This window comes from Ischnura elegans, chromosome 2 (genome assembly GCF_921293095.1).
Source record: "Ischnura elegans chromosome 2, ioIscEleg1.1, whole genome shotgun sequence".
NCBI lineage: Eukaryota > Metazoa > Arthropoda > Insecta > Odonata > Coenagrionidae > Ischnura > Ischnura elegans.
In genome coordinates, this window is record NC_060247.1 from 109,807,856 (window position 1) to 109,826,730 (window position 18,875).

General features: G+C 36.7%; 1 protein-coding gene and 1 long non-coding RNA gene across 5 annotated transcripts in view; one reads left to right on the forward strand and one right to left on the reverse strand.

The window, feature by feature from the left end:
• Nucleotides 1-4,854, forward strand: LOC124154359. The gene is made up of 2 exons (XR_006863886.1): nt 1-168; nt 3,577-4,854. It is a non-coding gene; the product is annotated as an uncharacterized LOC124154359 (long non-coding RNA).
• Nucleotides 4,470-18,875, reverse strand: part of LOC124154354 — a 27,172-nt gene continuing 12,766 nt past the window's right edge. For 2 of the 4 annotated variants that reach the window (XM_046528034.1, XM_046528033.1), the window contains exons 4-6: nt 17,028-17,179; nt 16,783-16,927; nt 16,006-16,379 (exon numbers count right to left, since the gene is read on the reverse strand). In XM_046528034.1, coding sequence (XP_046383990.1) covers nt 16,253-16,379; nt 16,783-16,927; nt 17,028-17,179 — 424 coding nt within the window. In that variant the 3' untranslated portion in view covers nt 16,006-16,252. Of the gene's footprint in view, nt 4,884-5,283; nt 5,438-5,531; nt 5,684-6,116; nt 6,233-11,470; nt 11,566-12,401; nt 12,542-16,005; nt 16,380-16,782; nt 16,928-17,027; nt 17,180-18,875 lie in introns of those variants that run through there. The other 2 variants (XM_046528035.1, XM_046528032.1) reach the window with 2 other exon arrangements.

Consider the following 18,875-nt stretch of genomic DNA (forward strand, 5'->3'; position numbering starts at 1 on the left):
CATCTGCCGATGTCTTTTCTGAGTAATTCTCAAAATTATGTTTTCCGTTGAAAGTTTTAAAGCCTTACTGGTATATAAAAGTTAACTGAAGATCTCTTCTGGCCATTATAGCATCGACGAGCTTTGGAGTCACTGTTATTTGGTATTCATCCTCTCTCAAGCACAAAGGTAAGCCATGTGGCGGAAGAGTTACCAAACTTTTCAATTCATATTTAATTCAGATTTTCCTTTTATTTGTTCCTATTTGGTTTTCATTTCGTGCTGCAATATCAGCTGTGAATACAGTATTATTTTCAGTAAATCAATAAATCTCATTTCTAATATATATGAAGCAACTGGTATTTCACCTTTGATAGTGGCTCCCTGTATAACATATGTCTCGGAGTTATTCGGAGTTATATGGATACATAATTTTAAACGAACCAATTATTTTTGCACCACCGGAGCTTGAAAGGTTTTGTAAATTAACAAGTAATCGAGAAATGTCTAATCCCTTTTCCAAGTTGAACTTCTACAAATCGAGAAATATCGATTCATAATTATTTTGAAGTTCAAGTATGTTGGAGAGAGGAATTTTTTCATTTATGTCTTAGGTAGGTATTATTCTCAAGCCCTGATGATGACAAAAATAATTTTACAAAATTGGCGAGAGAATTCGTTGATTTAAACAAATATTACCTCATTGTATTTATGGCCTATCTCCAAGAACTTTAGAAAATTTAATTTACTGTCATAATTACCAGTGTCATTACAATGTAGTATATATAAGTTGTTTTTCTGTTTTCAGCGTGAAATTATAATGCATGCGTCATTTATTGTCTATTCCCTGGTTATGTACTTAAGAGTTGCAATGTTTTAACGGCTACTTAAGACATTCCCTATGTCCGATGAAAGAGCCTTTATCTCATGAAATTTATCTCATTGTCAGTATTGAAGATTTTCCAATGGTTTTCCTTAGACTTTTCAATGTCTGGACATGGACAGAATTATTCAACAATTTTGCACTATGTTAACAATTCAGCAGAGTGCTCAACGTGCGATAGTTTTGTGTAAAATAGGGGTTATAATATATATATATATATATATATATAATATGAATGAATATTATTACACATTTCTTTAGATCACTTGGCGGTGGAGGGATAGGAAGAGTAAGAAAGTGTCTTAGTCTTACGTTTTTTGCAAAATTTAGCTACCGCGAGTAATTATTTTTGAAATTGAAATAACGTAGAAACCGTAAAATCCTCTTCTTTTGAGGTAAAATTTTACTTACATGAGAAATAGTGATTGAGAAATTGAAAGTAATCATAGCATGACTTGTGAGGTGATAATTAATATGTAAGGTTTTACACTTTCACGGCGGACATGTATAAACTCTTCTCGGGATACCGCGCGGGTAAGATCATGTAAGAGCGCCGACGTTTCGGGTACCAACTCGCCACCCAAGAATTAAAAGAAGTTATTTTAGTTGTTTAGTAGAAGTTGTTGTTGCTTACTTGCTAGTAGCAGCCGTGAGAATGGGTAGCGAGTCGGTACCCGAAACGTCGGCGCTCTTACATGATCTTACGCGCGCGGTATCCCGTGAAGAGTTTATATATGTTTATTAACACGTTTGAGTGTATCTCCTGGATATACCTACCTGTTGCAATATCCGGATAGGAGCCATTAAAAAAAAAGGAATGAAACGGAGATGTTCGTGAGAGATTCCTTGCTATTGTTGTCACTTAGGTTTTCTCGAAGATCTTTATTACAAGGGGAAAATTTATAATTTATATTTTATATATATTATATAAATTATATAATTTATAATTTATATAATATACATAAAATAAAAGGGGAATTTGTGTAACTAACCGTCCGGAAGAAGTGTCTTATTTTATCGTTTCTGATATACCTAGGGGCACAGTAAGATTCTCAGATGATTTTCACCGTGTCGCTCTGAAATATATCTGTTCTAATGTGCAAGCATGATGAGTCTTGCACGTAGACTCCGAGTCAGTAGCGCGCCCCACCGCGCGCGCGCACTGGATTCATGTGATTGCTGTTAGACTCTTTCTGATCGCTCGTAGAAGATCTTACTTAGAAGCAACAAGTATAAACTACCGAACAGAAAACCCTAGGTATATTACATCAGCTGTATAGATCAAAGAATATTATAACCCCCAAAATACGCGCCATCCTTGTACAAAAATTAAACCGTCCACACCTGGATTACTGGTCATCGTTGCCTACAAATATAGATGAAGAAAATAGCAACAAACTACAGGTGACAATGAACTCATCAATAGGAATTATTTTTGACCTCAAAAAATGGGATCGGACAAGTAGGTACCTCGTATGCCCGCCTAAGCTGGATGACATTCGAACGTCTCCTTTATCATATAACCTGCTTTACATTCAAAATAATTTCTTCCGGTAACCCACCTTATCTGTAGGAGTTATTTATTTGGAAAAGAAATATTCATTTTATATCCACCAGAAAACACAACTTTTACATCCATATCCTCCTCCATAGAACATCTCACCTCAATAGATCATTTATAGTTATAGCTGCCAGAATGCGGAACTCACTACCGGTAGAACTAAGAAATTTGCCACCAATAGATGTATTTAAGACTATAGTGTATAAGTTGTTTCATGATATTTCATGGCAATTCCCAGCGTAATTAGCCAGGCTGACGTGATTGATTACTGATGTGATGAGGAGAGAATATATTTTGCATTGATGGTGTAATTGTCTTTTTGTGCTACGTTTTTTTGTTAGACCTGAACGTTTTCCTTTGAATAAATAGTGATATTGTTTCCAATGTATTAAAATGTCTGGAAATGTGTGGCTAGATACCTGGGCATCCGCATTCGGGATGGAATTTTATGTATATGCTTATAAACTTTTATATTTTGTTTCCCCCCCGTCCCCCTTCGTTTTTTTTTCATTTTTTGTATTTACTGAGCCTTGTTGTCTTGTTTTTTTTTTGTAGCTCTGTCAAATTCTTTTCCTGAATTGTTTCGCTCTTGTAAATTATCTCAAGTGCCAAAAAGGCCCACGATAATAAATTAATTGAAATTGAGAATGAATAGAGATTTGCAAACGAGCCCGTTGTCGTTGGAGCTCGAACAGAAATTTAGCACAGCAAGTCCTGGGGACCGTTACTGTGAGAATTACTGAGCCCTAGGACTTTTTATACGACAGAGTAATTAGTTTTTCACTGTATCTATAGTTAAAGTATACAGTTGCCACAGAATGGAAAAACATGGGAATGAATTCCTTTTTGCAGACCATCTAACTGGATTATGATTACATTTTTGCGTTCTTAAAATTCTGTGTTTTTGAATTTATTTTTGAAAAAATACATAATACCGATATCATTCCTTACCACACTTGAACCGTTTAATTAACTCTTGATGTGAAAGAAAAAAGTATTTATTCTCATTGTTTCCGCAAAGGAGGGATATACACAAAAAATTGAATGATTAAATTTTCGAAGACATCTTCCAAATGGCGTGGCGTTAAAAAATCAAGGAAATGTTTCGGTTTGCCATATCGCTTCGTATCTTTCATTTGTCATCTATTTTCAGAATGGAGAAGATGGTACTAGTTTGTTGCTTGGCGGCAGTCGCACTCCTAGGGGTGACTAGCGCTGGACCACTACAGCCACCTGGTGACGGCGAAGTGAAGGGTCGGAGCCTTACAAGACGTACCGACACGAACGAGGGAGATATTATGAGACGCCAACCTGATCGCCTCGTGGTTGAGACTAGGCCAGCATCCACCCACCATATTCATCCACCATCGGAAGGGGCTGCATTATGTCCCTTTTTAAACTCGTTTGGCATAAACGTGACACCTGGGCAACCGGAGCTTACAACGCCGGAATACAAGGGCGTTATAATCACAATTCCTTGAGATATCCAAGCCATTTGACAGGTCCCTTGATTATGTCATCCCAGTAAATCATCCCGAAGGACGAAATCGAGGATTTTTTCATTTATTGTAATTGAAGCAAATTAAGGAAAGAAAATATTTTTTGTGCGCTATTTTTGACCAATAAAAATGCCCTTAAAAAAGCATGATGTTTTAGCTTCTTTTTCACAAAATAAAAAACTGAGAAAGCAATACCATCACTTATAACTTAGCTTTTAAGTATCTTTATTTCAGAAAGTGATTTCTTAAATGTTATCTTTTGAAAGCGGTGTAATTTGTGGCCATACTCCCTCACTACGCTCGTCATGAATGCCACAGGATTGTGAACAGTATAGGAAAAGCACATATATGGTATTGGGCAACGATTCTTGTTGACTCAGCTACGTAAAAACTCTTTTTTATAGAGATATAGTTACTTCATAAGCTAGCTAAGAAACATGTAACCCATTTTTATTTTTAATTTCATAATCTATCACATCGAACGCTTATCATATTCGGTATTCAATTGTCTAAGCGTTCAATATAATTGAAAAAAAAACATGACCAATTAATGCATCCTTATATCATTTATTTGTCTTACAATACAGTAATTACGGGTTATTAAGGAAAACTAGCATTTTAAAAAGAATAGAATATTGCTTTAGGAGCCAATGTAGCCGAATATGTAAAAAAATAGTAAAAAAATTATTGCTTTGATAATGCATGTTAGTACCTTGAAGAGAGTAAGTAATTACTGTGGTAGGTGTGCGGTTGGCTCGGTCAAAGCAAACATTTCCAATAGTTGGGCGCGAATGTCCACCGAGATTTTATGGTAATATCCTTGGACTTAATTCTTCAGAAATATTTGGCACACGAATCCAAGCTGCTTATTTGCGACTTCATCTTCGACACATTGGTTTTCATTGTTGGTGAACATGTTTCCGCTTCTGCTTCTGAACATTCAAAAAATTCCACTACTTTCCTGAAAGTAATTACGGGTGAAAAGAGAAGTGTGTAAGTCGATAAAATACAAAATAAGTATAAATTTTCAGAAACTAAAGAAATAAATATTTTTAAACAACATTGTTCCTGTGTTTTTGGGTGCTCATGAAATGACAAATTAGAATTTAAGATAATAATGAAACTAGCCACTATAATCAGCCAAATTAATTCAAGATATATGGTCTCACAAGCAAATAATGTGGTAATGAAAGGCAATATGACTTGTTTGTCGTTTTTTAACATTTCTCTGGTCTCGAGAAAAACTTGTCTACCTTCGTCATTAACACTTAATTGATTTTAAATAATGTTTTAATGCGACCTAATCAACTATTGTTTGAAAGGGAAAGGTTAAAATGAGTTTAATATGTTTGTTCACTTACTGACAAACATATCCCTTGGTGAATGGATCAGTTTCCTCATCCCCAGCATCACAAAATGCCACTCTTTCCAGATTTTCCATGAATGACAGCCTGGGTCGACTACATTTACTCCACACCTTCCTAAAGCATTCACTGTCCTCCTCATCTTCTAGTACTATTTAAAAGAAAATGAATTCCAGATAGGATTCATATTATATGTTTCACTAGCATGTTATCAAATAAAAAATTGAGGAGGAAAAAAATGTTACCATTCGCCATGTCACCATCGTTTTCACAGAGCGTGACCAAAGCTGCTTCCATCATCTCTGCTATGAAAGGAACCATTTCTAATGATTTATTTGATACGGTCCTTAAAGATTCGGCGCCGTTCCTCAGGCAATGAGTGAGCACAGCTTGCTTCCTGTAGAAATATGAGCAATATCAGTGGCGTGACTCCACTACAACAAAAATGAAAGGAAGAAGAAAACATGCGGGAAGTGAAATACCAAAAAATGGAATGTAATTACCCGATTAATATAATAATTAATTAAAATAATAATTAATATAAAAATTAATACCCGATAACTATAAATAAATTTATTTCTTACCAAATAATAATGCTTTGCTCATTTGTCAACAAGAATGAGAACCTTGGTATTTACGCAGTTAAGTTGGCAAAATTTCTAAATTTCAAATGTCTAAAAGTCACTTGTATACACCTATCAGAACTCAGGTGTACCGTCGCGAAGAGGTATTGTGTGTCCCGAAGGTGCTAGGAAAAGTTACAATTCGCCACACTCATTACAGCGACCACTATCCGGCCCTGCGTGGAGTCACATTAAATTTTTTATTACCTGCACAAGTGTCTGCACTTGGGGCAATTAGTATCGGGAAACATGCTCAAGGTCTCATTCATTTGGTCTTCCGTATAATCCTGAAGGATGCACTCGTAAATGGCCTCCCCTTTTTCCTGGAAAGGAATTCAAATATCAGATGGAAATAATGAAACTAATTTAAGACTGTTAATTTGAAAAACATTAAACGTCACCTTTGACGTAAAACCTCGAGAATAAAAAATATCAAAATTTACAGTATAAACAAAATCTATTCATTTTTCTGGTCATAGAAATTTAAAATGACTGTTTTGGTTTTTGAATTAAGTCATCATCACTGTTCAACAATCCTATGATTGGTTTGACACAGCTCTCCTTTCAATTCCCCTATCAGCTAATCTTTTCGCATCTACGTATTTCTTCTTTTTCACATCTTTATTTTCCTGTCCCACATATTTTGTTCAATGTATTCCTTTTCTGTTCTTGCCCTCCACTTGTCCCTCGACGATTGTCTTCATCAGGCCTATAAGGTTGTTCCGTCTTCTTATTAGGATTTTCATGAGCCCTCTCTTCTCTCCTACCCTTCTTAGGACTTCCTCATTACTAACTCGGTCGATCCATTTGATCCTCATCCTTCTTCTGTAGCACCACATTTCGAAGGCATATATCTTTGCTTTCTCCGCTGCTGTCATTGTCCATGCCTAACTTCCATATGGGAGCATACTCCAAATGTAGGTTCTTAAAGCCGTTTTACACGGGGCACGGAATTGCGCAGGATAGAGCTGCATCAATTTCTAAAATGGCGCGGAATTGCGCGAATGCATGAACGAAATTAGAACAGGGGCTATTTTGACGTCTCGCATCCACGCATTCTCGCATGTGTTCTAGCAATTCACCGCTTTACACGACGCAATTTTGATTGCGCCTTCGCACGCACGTCAGATTGCGCAATTCCGTGTACCATGTAAAACGGCCTTTATAATTTATTTCCTTAATTCCATATTCAATTTTCTCGCTGTAAGCAAGTCTCTCTCTTGGTGGAATGTTCTCTTTCTAATTTTGGAAGCTAATTTCCGCGGTACAATATGGGGAGGTGATGTCTCTTATTAGATGGAATGGCTGAGCGATTACGAATTAGCGTCGGTTACCGCTTCACAGTGAGTGCAATCGACCGCATTATTATCAAAGAATTCTTCCCGCTAAGGTGGGTTTGCATCGAGTATTGTTTAGATAAACACGCTCTCTCTCTCCTTTCCAAATTGGGATTTTATTTTCAATTCACAATAAGACCTCCTTTTAATTAAATCGAAAAATTCTGTTCTCTTCCTTTCTCTCTCTCGTTTACCCTTCTCTCAAACACGCATTTCAGCATCCTCTCTCCGCTCAGGTCTCAGTCCATCCAAACCCTATATCTCCTTTACATGAGACGGTGAGAAGCTTAGGGGTAAAAGTGATTTAATTTCCTAAAAGAGTTAGGTGCAGAAATTTGGTCAAAAAACAAACGAGAGCAACTAGATATCTAGTGTTGCATTTAAGTTTCCACTCGATGTCAGCACAGAGCAGAGAATCACTCGTATCCCTTGCTAACCAACGTTTAGTATACTTCTTTAATACATTTCTGTATCTAACTCCGTTTAGAAAAATAATGTCTATTACTCCTTGGCTTCTCACCCTCTCATATCTCATCTAGAAGTTTCTTCTCTCTACGTAACCTATGGGGATCGTATTGGTGTGCTGAATAGAGTGTAGGCTTCCCATCCCGTGGGATTTGGTGCAAACCCCGGTGGTGGTCTAAAAACAAACGAGAGCAACTAGATATTTAGTATTGCATTTTAGTGTTGCATTTTATATTCCACTCGATGTCAGCACATAATAGAGACTCACTCCTATCCCTTGGCAACCAATGTTTTGTATATTTCTGTTATACATTTCTTTATCTAACTCCGTTCAGAAAAATAATGTCTAGTACTCCTTGGCCTTTCACCCTCTCACATCTCAGCAAAAAGTTTCTTCTCTCTACGCACCCTAAGGGGATTGAAATGGTGTGGTGGATAGAGTGTAGGCTTCCCACCCCGTGGGATTTGGTTCAAACGTCGGTGGTGGTCTATAATTTTCAATGACTTTCCGATCTCTGCTTGACTGTTGTATGGAGCAGGGGCGCAGCCACGAATTAAGGCTGGGGGGGGGGGGGGGCTTAGAAGCAACCAATACCAGGGTGTGTGGAATACCCACCAGGATAAGCGGTAGGTGCGATATTAATAAATTGCGGAATTTTAAGATAAATTGTTCAAAATGGTGAGTTTTGCGGCTTTCTGTGGGATATTTTTTATTATTCCTACACTATTCTATTAGTAATATCAATCCAAATAAGTAAAATGGATTAAAATTAAGCATTTCTGTGAGCTTTGGGGAGTTTTTAACCACCAAAACCCCCCCCTCGCTGCGACACTGGTGTGGAGGAAATATCAAGCGCAGCACTCTGTATGTTGAATGGGACGATAACCCCTTATTGTCCAGGGGACATCTGTGTCCCAATTTTTTTTAATTCTCTCAAAATTGAATGAGAAGATGTATGATTCTAAGAATTGGTTCAATTGAAGAATAGGCTATTGGCTTCTAGTTTTTAATTATTTTAGTGATATCCTACAAATATCGTAGTTTCCACATTGTTAAGAATTTTCACTTGAAATGCTGTTTACGAAGTGGAAATTTGATAGTTTATAACAAATCAACGAGATCGTCAATAATAACGGTTCATCCTTCATGTGTATCTAGCCTGTGGACTTAGTACGAAAATTCAGCATTTGTACTTAAATTTTTACGGAGTTAGCGTTTTATATTAGCGTTATAAGTCATTGGACACACATGTCCCTATGGAGAATAAGGGAGCGAGAATTGGTATTGTTTCACGTCCCAGACTGTATCTCAGAAACTATTAGAGATATCGCTAAAAGGTTTAGTCTATTTTTCAATCTACGGTCTGACAGAGATTCCCATCCGAGTTATCTAAGAGGTCAGTTACACTAACAAGACTATCGTAACGAATTTTTACGTACCTGGCAGCGGTTATTTGAGCGCGTTCTATCTCTGTTATTGAGCCTTTTTCAAGAGGGTCCCAAATACTGGCAGCGTGTTCTAAATGGGGTCTAACGAGGGAGAAATAGCTAATTTCTCTCACTTTGTCATAGCACTTTCCTAATATTCTTTTAACAAAACTCATTTTACGAGTAGCTTGGCCTGTTATTTCCCGAATATGTTTATTCCACGATAGATCATATGTACACGTTATGTTTAATTTCATTTTGTGTTTAACTGTTACGCGCCGCTTTATATTGGCAGTGTTGATGGATGAGAATACAAATATGTGAATAAAAATAAATAAAAACATATTACGCGCACATTTATGCAGGTGGGATGAGCTACCAGCGATCCCAACTGGTCCCAACTTCGATCTTGGCCATATTCCTTGCTTCCTTACCTTCTCACCCTTTCGAGATACTTTTCCGCGATCGAGGAAAAGATCTCATGGCACTAAATGAAAAAGGTAAATGATTTTGAAATCTTCGCATTAATATTAGCCTAAAAACGTATTTTGTTATGCCATTTCAAGGCTGCAATCTTAATGGACCTTAAAGCCGTGGTCCCCTTGGCGCCTTTCGTTAAGAGCAGGCTAATGCTTATGCTGGGTTTCCCTCCTTTACTTCCTTCCTTTGCAAGGTTCTCGCACTCGGCGTTCCGGCTCCCCCATTTGAAATTCCCTTGGGGAATGGCAGACTTTTCCAAATTTTTCCAAATTCCAAATGGGGGAATGGCAGACTTTAAATTCAAGTCTATGATATGATAACTGCTCCAGACCATTGTTATATGATTTCACTGATATACTATTAAAATAACCTATAAATCATAAATTGACATGCCTACAGTATTTGTTATGCTATTAAAATATACTTTTGATGACCCTTGTAATTTTACTCATGCTATAATGATTAATTGAGATATAAGTTATTGTCAAGCAAAATAGAGTGATGAATTGAGAGAAGGTGAGAATGTGTAAATAGTGCATTGAAATAGGAGCAGCTGGTTGGGATCGGGTTTGTGTGGTGGCTAGTGTGTCGGCATCCCATCCCGTGGGCTGAGGTTCAAATCCCGGCGGTGGCAGAGAATTTTCAGAGACTGCCAGATCTCTGCTTGAATTCTACGTGGAAGACATTTCAAGATCAACACTCCGTCCGTCGGATGGGACGTTAAGCCGTATTCCCCTTGACGACCTTCGTTAAGAGCAGGCTGATGCCCACGCCGGGTTTCTCTCCACCCTTCCTTCCACACCCTTCCCTCATTGCGCAAATGACCTCAGCTGTCGGTCTACTCCTCCAAATACTTCCCCCCACGCACCATATCCGGCCCATGGTCGTTATTTTCCTCTCCGTCTGCTTCACCTCCTGCATTCTTCTTCACGTCAGAGTCTGGAATTCCTCCTCCACGAATATTTCAAAACAGGATCTTCTAGACAGTCTCTATACGTTTTGTCACCCGCCGCGCACTTAAATGGGTTTACTAAAGTCGCCACTCGCGTCGCTGACGGACAAAGTGATCCGAGTTCCACGGAGAGATAAGGTATAATGAGGGGTGTTAACCGATATTTTTATGCAAGTTGATGTATTCTATCAAATTGACAACTTTTCAATGATGTTCCTAGCAATTAAAACCAATATTCTGCAAAATTGTGGAAAAAATCTCCTTCACTTTTTTCTCCTCCTCCTTCCTTATCAGTCAATTTGAACACGGAATACAATCAAATTAACCCATTATAAATTCTCTTTCTACGATCGTAAGACGCAATGTGGGCTCAAGGGGACTGCATAGAATAGGCCCAATTCCATCCCACAGAAGGCCGATTTGTGTTGCCATTTCGATTGCATTTCAATCAGTTTTAAAAAATGACTGCGGCGCGGTGATGAGTGCAATGCGATCCACTTTTTTACAATATTTTTCTATATAATGTTTGTTATTGTGAGGAATAGCGCTGAAAGGTAATGAATTTGATAGATCACATCATCATGTTTGTACGTTTCGGTTAAAACCCCTAATTGAACCTTATTTACCCTTGAAACTCGGATCAATTTGCCCGTCAGCTACACGAGTGGCGAATTTGTAAGCGCTTTTAAATGCGCGGTAGCTGACTACACATTTAAAGGCAGACTCGAGGATCCTCTTTTATTATATTACTGTGTTGGCCATTGCGCCTGCCAGGAGCTCACTTTACTATACTTTCCTTGTTCTTACCACTCCCATATATTTCACCTCCCCTATTTTGAGCACGCAATGGAGGAAAGTTATTGCGAAAACCGTGGGGACAAACCATTTCGAGTACTCACATTAGTCGCACGTTTGCATTCGAGGAATTCTTCGCTCACTTCTAATTCTGGGACCGGATTTGAGATGACAACCGCTGCAAACATAGTGCATGCACCTGTAAGGTAAAAAAAGACAATTATTGCCAATGAGGGCGAAAAAGATCTTGTCACTAAGATGAGGAATGAAACTCAGAGGCGATATTTCAATACAGAACGGTTAAGAAGTGCAATAAAATGGTTATGTCAGAAAGAAGTACCTGATTTCCATATAAAATAGAAAATTAATTGCCATAAAAAAGTTTACAAGCAAAAAATTGAGTTTGGAGCACTTGAATGTGTTGAAATCATGGTTATTTTGCATGGGAAGTAAGTGAACAAACTTCTAATAGAGCCCTTTCCCCCCACTCCACAATCGAAACGGTGGATGGATGCTACTGAATAGCTACTGTGACCGAAACAAGTTGCTGAGAGGCAAGTAACTCTGTAAGGAAACCAAAATCGGGAACTATAACACCGTACAATCCAAGGCTCCACAGTTTGCTCTCTAGGAAACTCTCAAGAAAGAAAGTCATAACTATTGAAAACAAAATATTTAGGAAAAACTTTGATCTAATTACGAAGCAGGAGTTTGGATAATCAGAAAACATAGAGAACTGAAAGAGATCTATGGCGAGAGTAATTACTGCAATAAAAAGCAAACGCTTAAGGTACCTGGGCCACATATTAAAAAGAAATAACACCAATATAATAGAACAGATTTTTAATGATAGATTTGATCGTAGAAGACAGCGAGGATGATCTTGCCTACATTGGAGATATCAAGTACTAAAGGTAATGAGTCTTGGAGCATAAATAGAGACGACAGGAGATAGATAAGAACTGAGGCGGGTCTTTTTGGAGGCTTAAAACCAGCGTGTGCCGCAGGAGTAGTGTTAGCCGTAGTATTACTTACCGAGAATGGTTAGTAGACTCGTCTTCGTCATCCTTCCTTGTGGGTTTGGCACTGTCCTAGGATACGCACGTTAGTGGCGGATAGCGACTCAATGCAAGTGAGCTGAAATAATTTGTTTCTCGCTCTACGACGATCAATGCAAGTAGTCTGTGCACCGATAACACTCGTCGACTCGATAAATTAGGTCGCGACCCTAAGGCCTCGAGCAAAGCAAACTGGGGGCGCCACCCCAGGTCATACCATCCCCCCAAAGCATATTCCTAGTTACGCCACTGATTATATCCATCAAATAAAGATTATTGTAAGAGTGCACGCTTGCCGTTCTTGAGTCTGTTCAGTGTTGCTTTCGACGTAAATGTAGACGCTAGATGTGGGATCACTTTTAGGCGTGGCTGTAATACCTTGCAATACCTTGCAGCATGGAACAACACCGAAAATACCTTGCAACATGGAACCCAGTCGCGCTAGTAATTTTATAATGATATGACGAGGTGTGCATCATAGTTATGAAAGATTTCCCAAATAACATAGGAAAGTGGAATGAAACATGTAATTATACGCGCAAATTTATTCGAAAAGTGTGGAACATCAAAGAACTGTATATAAAGTTTAAAACTTTGAGTTTTTCAGGTATTTTATTATTTTGAGACAGGTTGAAAATTTGTCATTGCATTAGTTAAAGACATTTATCTGTATTATTTACGGTAATGTACGTGGAATAGCCAGCGACGGGCCTTTACGGCAACTTCCACATGTGTGCCGTAAGTCATGAAATGAAACAGAAGAGAAGCAAATGCCTTTAGCCGGATTTGTCTACCTTGCCGAAACTCCTAAGTGGTAAAAATGCCTAGTTAGCTTAAATGATTGAGCTCCGAGAAGTTATTCGGGAGATATCGACCATGGTAAATAATTTCCTAGTATAATTTAATTAATAATGGTTTAAGCCCGGTAATGTAAGCGCTTATTTTAAAATTTACCATCCACGAATTTTATTGACGATGGAAAAACCTTTCAAGTAAGCATGCAAAAAGCATTCGCTTAAAATCATCAGTCACGGCTTATCTTCTATCTATTAATTATTTCAATAAATTCCATAAAATCAAAATATCACGTTACGAACTGGTTTTGTCTATCCTGAATATCATTGTTATAGGTTACTGCAAGTGAAATTAAAGGGCATAGCCGAATAAGAGGGTGAAAAGTCCCTCCTCCAGGATTTTTCCCAGACTTGGGGCATAGGATTTGGGATCAAAAAGGACTAACATCCCCACACTTCCAGCCCGCTAGAGGCCCACCAGGGACGGCTAGCTCGAAAATTTGATTTCCACTCTTTTTTAAATATCTCGGGGTAGAAAACATATTTTTCAATGAAGTGTGCGGCATTTGAATTGCTTTCTTAATGTAGCAGATGCATAATTTTTTAACAACTTTTCAGTGGCATAAGGAGAAATTGCGTCGATTTGTAAATTTCAAACGCTAGTTTTCATAAAATATTTTTGAGAAGGCCAGAAAGGAAAAAAAAAGAGTTTCGAAGGATTATTTAAATAGCTTTCGGCTAATGTAATGAAAAAAGTATATTTAGGTGGTGGAACAATTCGAAAAAAATAAAATATGCGATTTTGGAAATTATTTGCTGTTTTTTCCATGACCTGTTCCCCCATAACTCCTGTTTCATACCATCTTGCACATATTTATACCTCTCACTTGCAAATATTTAATCCTCCTGGGTATGCTATTTCAAATATAAAAAAATTCCAGGCACCCAAACCCCTTCCACACCCTTCAAAACATAAATATTTATTCAGCGTCCACGTGGACCTACTAGTCAGATATACCAAATTGAAAAAAATCATTTAGACTACCCGACCTACGCTTAACCCTTGGGATTTTATCATAGGTTAATGTTAGGCAAGTGCTTAAGTCAAAAGTACAAAATGTTCAAGTTTTCAACTTTTTTTTGCAGTTGGCATACAATTAACAAAAAAACTTATGAACAATATCTGTTCAAACGGATTTTTGGTGAATTTTCACTAAACAATTATATTCGTCTTCCTCTAAATCTTCATTGGTAATGTCATAATATTTTCCTTCCTAATGTTGAATAGCATTCAAAAGTGATAAATTTGATAATTAACATTATCACGAATGTCAATTTCTGTTTACACCACTAAGTATAACTTATTTCCGCATGAAATTCGGATCGCTTTGCCCGCCAGGTACGCGAGTGGCGACTTTCGGAAAAGCCATTTGAATGCGCGGTCGGTGAAAGGATATCTATAGACCGACTTATGATTCCTTTTTTGTAATATTCATGGTCGAAACAATGCTGGATCCTTCAAAAATATTCTAGATAAAATCTCGGCCGGTCTTGCAATACTAGTAGCAATACTTGTGCAATACTAGTGCAATACTAATAATAGTACCGCCCATTGGTTAAATAATAAATTATTGCTGCTACATGAGCGCAACACCCTACAGTTCGATTACCGTTTTCATAATCACAGCAATATCGTAATATACTGTCTGGTCCGATCCCATTTGCTATATATTCTATATAACAATTATATTTCGCCTTATTTTTATGTCTAGATGGCACTGAAACTCTCAATATCCTATCGTTATCTTGAAAATAGGTAACGTTCAGCCTATTGTCATTATCCAGAATTTCAGCTAAATTTGATAGGATCTGGCTTAGCTGAAAACTCCCATTTCATAAAAATATGTCGACGCGGGCGGGATCAGATTTAATAGAGATATGAAAGATATTTATCAGTGAGCCGGATATAAGATATTTGAAACAATAAAAAGCAAACATTTAAGGTGGTTGGGCCTCCTGAGAAGGAATGTCACCAATATGACCAGTGTTGAACACCCAATTGTAGAAGTCCTCGAGAAAGACCTAGACTGAGCTGAAGAGACAGAGTAATGAGTGGTGTAAGAAGACTTTGAGCAGAGATAGAAACGACGGTAGACAGAGAAGAGGGGAGGCTGGTCGTTTGGAATTCTACATACCAACTTGGTTTTGCATGTAGGAGTGTATGAAGTAGCGTAAAGTTCTGGTATTACTTACGCAGAATGGTTAGTACACTCAATTTGCTCAGATGTAAACTGTCGCATCGTCACGAGATACGCAGCATAATTTTTTTTGCGGATAGGGACTAGATCTAAGCAAGCGGACACTATTTTATTTTCCTTCAACGACGTTAATATACGAGTAATCTGTTCAGCGATAATACTCGACGACGCTTTAATTTAGGTCTTGACCCTAAGGTCTCGAGGTGACATAACGCTCACGCTCATCATTGATGCTGTCCAAAGGCTTCACCAAACATTTTGAACCCAGATCCTTTTGATTTCCATCCAAGCGCTCTTCACATCTAGGCTACCATGCTCCGATGTTATTTTAAATGCAATGGCTATAAGAAATAACTGATGAAAATGCTAACAACTTAAGATACATTTACTTCCAAAGCCAACCAAGAAAGATGCACATTTCTATAAATTTTTTATTTTTTAATCTATCATTTCGAAGGAAATATTATTGTATTTGGTATTCAGGTTTTGTACGCGTTCAAGGTACTAAAACTTAAAAATAGGCCGATAATTACATAGTATCTCATTTATTTGTTTAAAAAAATACAGAGCTGCAATACAAAAGTATTTTGCGTCAAAGATTAGAATATTGTTTATGTCGCCAAATGTGTAAAAAAATAAAATATTCTACAGCTTTGATGATGCATGTTAGTACCATTCAGTAAGTTCCTCATAAGAAAGTTAGGAATACTGGTTGGTACGGATGTATCACTTCATCGGGTCGTATAATTTTCGGAAAATGTCTTTCACTTTTTTCTTCAATAATTTTTGTCACACGAATCCAAACTGCTCATTTGGGACTTCATCCTCGACACATGAGTTTTGACTTTCGGTGAACACGATTCTCCCTCTCCCTCTGAACATTGGAAAAATTCAGCTACATTCCTAAAAAATAATTTGGGATGAATAAATAACTATGTGCACGCATCAATAAAGTACATAAATAATAGACATAAATTTACATGAGCGAAAAAATTAATATTTATAATAATATTTTTTTTATTCGGGGAAATTCAGGAAATGATAAATAAGGCATTAGGACAACAATGAGATTAAATGAGCTTCTATTGCGATAGAAGCTAATTAGGTCAAGTATCTTCAACTGAAACAAAGCAGTAGAAAAGGAACCATTACATATTAGTCGTATTAGATACTTTTTTTGCTGTAGAGAAAAACTTGACTATCTTCATCATAAATTTTTACCATATTAAATGGTGAACTGATGCTACCGACTGCGTCATTTTTAGAACGGGGAAAGTTACACTGAGTTTTCTGTTTTTTCACTTACTGGCACACGTTATCCTTGGTGAAAGGATCATTTTCTTCTTCTTCCGAGTCACACAAAGCCAAAATATTCAGATCATCCATGAATGACAGTTTGGTTTTACATTTTTTCCACATTCCCCTAAAACATTCCTTGTCCTCTTCTTGTACTGAGTTTTAAACAAAAGAAATGTAAAGCGGTTAGGATTCATAAAACATTTCTCGATATCTTCTTATCAATGAAAACAATGGAAGTGGACAAAATATTACCATTCATCATATCACCATCATTTTCACATAGTGTGATCAAAGTGGTTTCCAACATCTCTGCTATGAGAGGAACCATATCTATTGATTTATTTGAGATGTTCCGTAAAGATTCGGCGTCGTTCCTCATGCATTGAGTGAGCAAATCTTGCTTTCTGTGAAGATAGAGGAAATGTCAAAGGCATAACTCCGCTACAACAAAAATGAAAATACTTATAAAAGTTACAGTCAGTGGTATGCCCGATTGTAATCACCGGATAATTAATGGGTATTGATTAGAATAGATTAGATTTATGGCTATTAAAATGGATGTAATACTTACCACGGAATTTATTACTCATTTTTAGGCAGGAATAATTATATTGGTATTTATGTGGTAAAGTGCGAAAAATCTTTAACTTAAAAAAAAATTAACTTTCTTTTTTGATGTATCATCTACTCTATAAAACTCCCTTTCATAGACAAAATTTAGGAGCCAAAGTTGAAAACATTGGCATAAAAATGCGATAAGTTTATAGAAAAACTAATTTCGTTTAATTTTTCATTCGTTGGTTATAGGTATGCTTGATTTTTTCATTATAATTTATTTCCGAAAGGGATGATATTGTTTTGATTCATTTTAAGTTTATATCACGGTAATATCCGATGGAATCGTATAAGCAATTTAGTGATACTGATAACTTGTAAATGTAATTAAATTATGCATAGATATCATTATGGAGGATAGGTAGGTATTCCAACTGGCAAAGTATGATTAAACAGTGACATAGCAAAGGAAAGGAAGAGTGACGAAAATTGTGTTTTTTTATGTTATAAATTAGCAAAAATGCGATATTTTGGTTTATTATTGCTTGTAACAGCTGCAACATCAACCGAGCTTGATTAAAGCGATAATTTGACTTGTAAAAGTCCGAGTTTTTTTTAAAACAGTAATAATAATAATAATGCTCCTATTGTTATTGTTTTCAATTTTTTATGAATGATTTTTAATTATTATTTAGGTTATTATAATTTAAATATTTTTATTTATTAAATTTTATTATTTTTATTGTTTTTAAATCTTGGACTTCTTTAAAGACAGAACTTCTTGGAACCAGTGGTGGATTATAGCTGGCATGGTTACATGTACACTTTTTTATTATATTTTATTCCCGAAAAGGATAATATCGTTTTTTATGTACTTTAAGTTCCCACATCATTATACGATGGAATCAAATAAGCATATTAGTGATAGCAACAATTGATAAATGTCTAGAATAAATATATGTCTGTAAAAAAAGCCAGACACCCAAGTTTGAGGAGCTCTATCGTCCAAACGAGGCAATCAATTTCAATGCAACAAAAAGCATACAAAAGAAAATTTATTTCTACCTTGGATCATTAACTAATAAAAAATTCCTTCTCAAAGTATTTCCTGTACTTAATTATTTCTAAAAAAAGTACCCGGTCTTTACGCGTATAATTAAGTTCCCCAACTTTTTGGAAGTTTTCGTTCCAATAACTTGGAATTGTGATATAAGAAGCCATATCGATAGTGACCATAATTTAGTTATGATGAAATGCCACCTTAAATTTAAAAAGTTGAAGAAAGCCGTGGAAAACATATGGCAGGTTGAAATATTGAGGGAGGTTCAGGATCAACTGGCTTTTAAAGAGGCTGTAGAAAATAAAATAGGGGAGGATACGACCGACAAACCAATGGAAGAGAGTTGGAAAACTATTAGAAGTGGTCTGCAGGCGGCAGCTGAGGAAGTTCTTAGTAGAAGAAGAGTCGTTATGAAAAAACCATGTATCACGCAGGAAGTATTAGATCTCATTGAAGAAAGAAGAAAATACATGGCTGCGAAAACA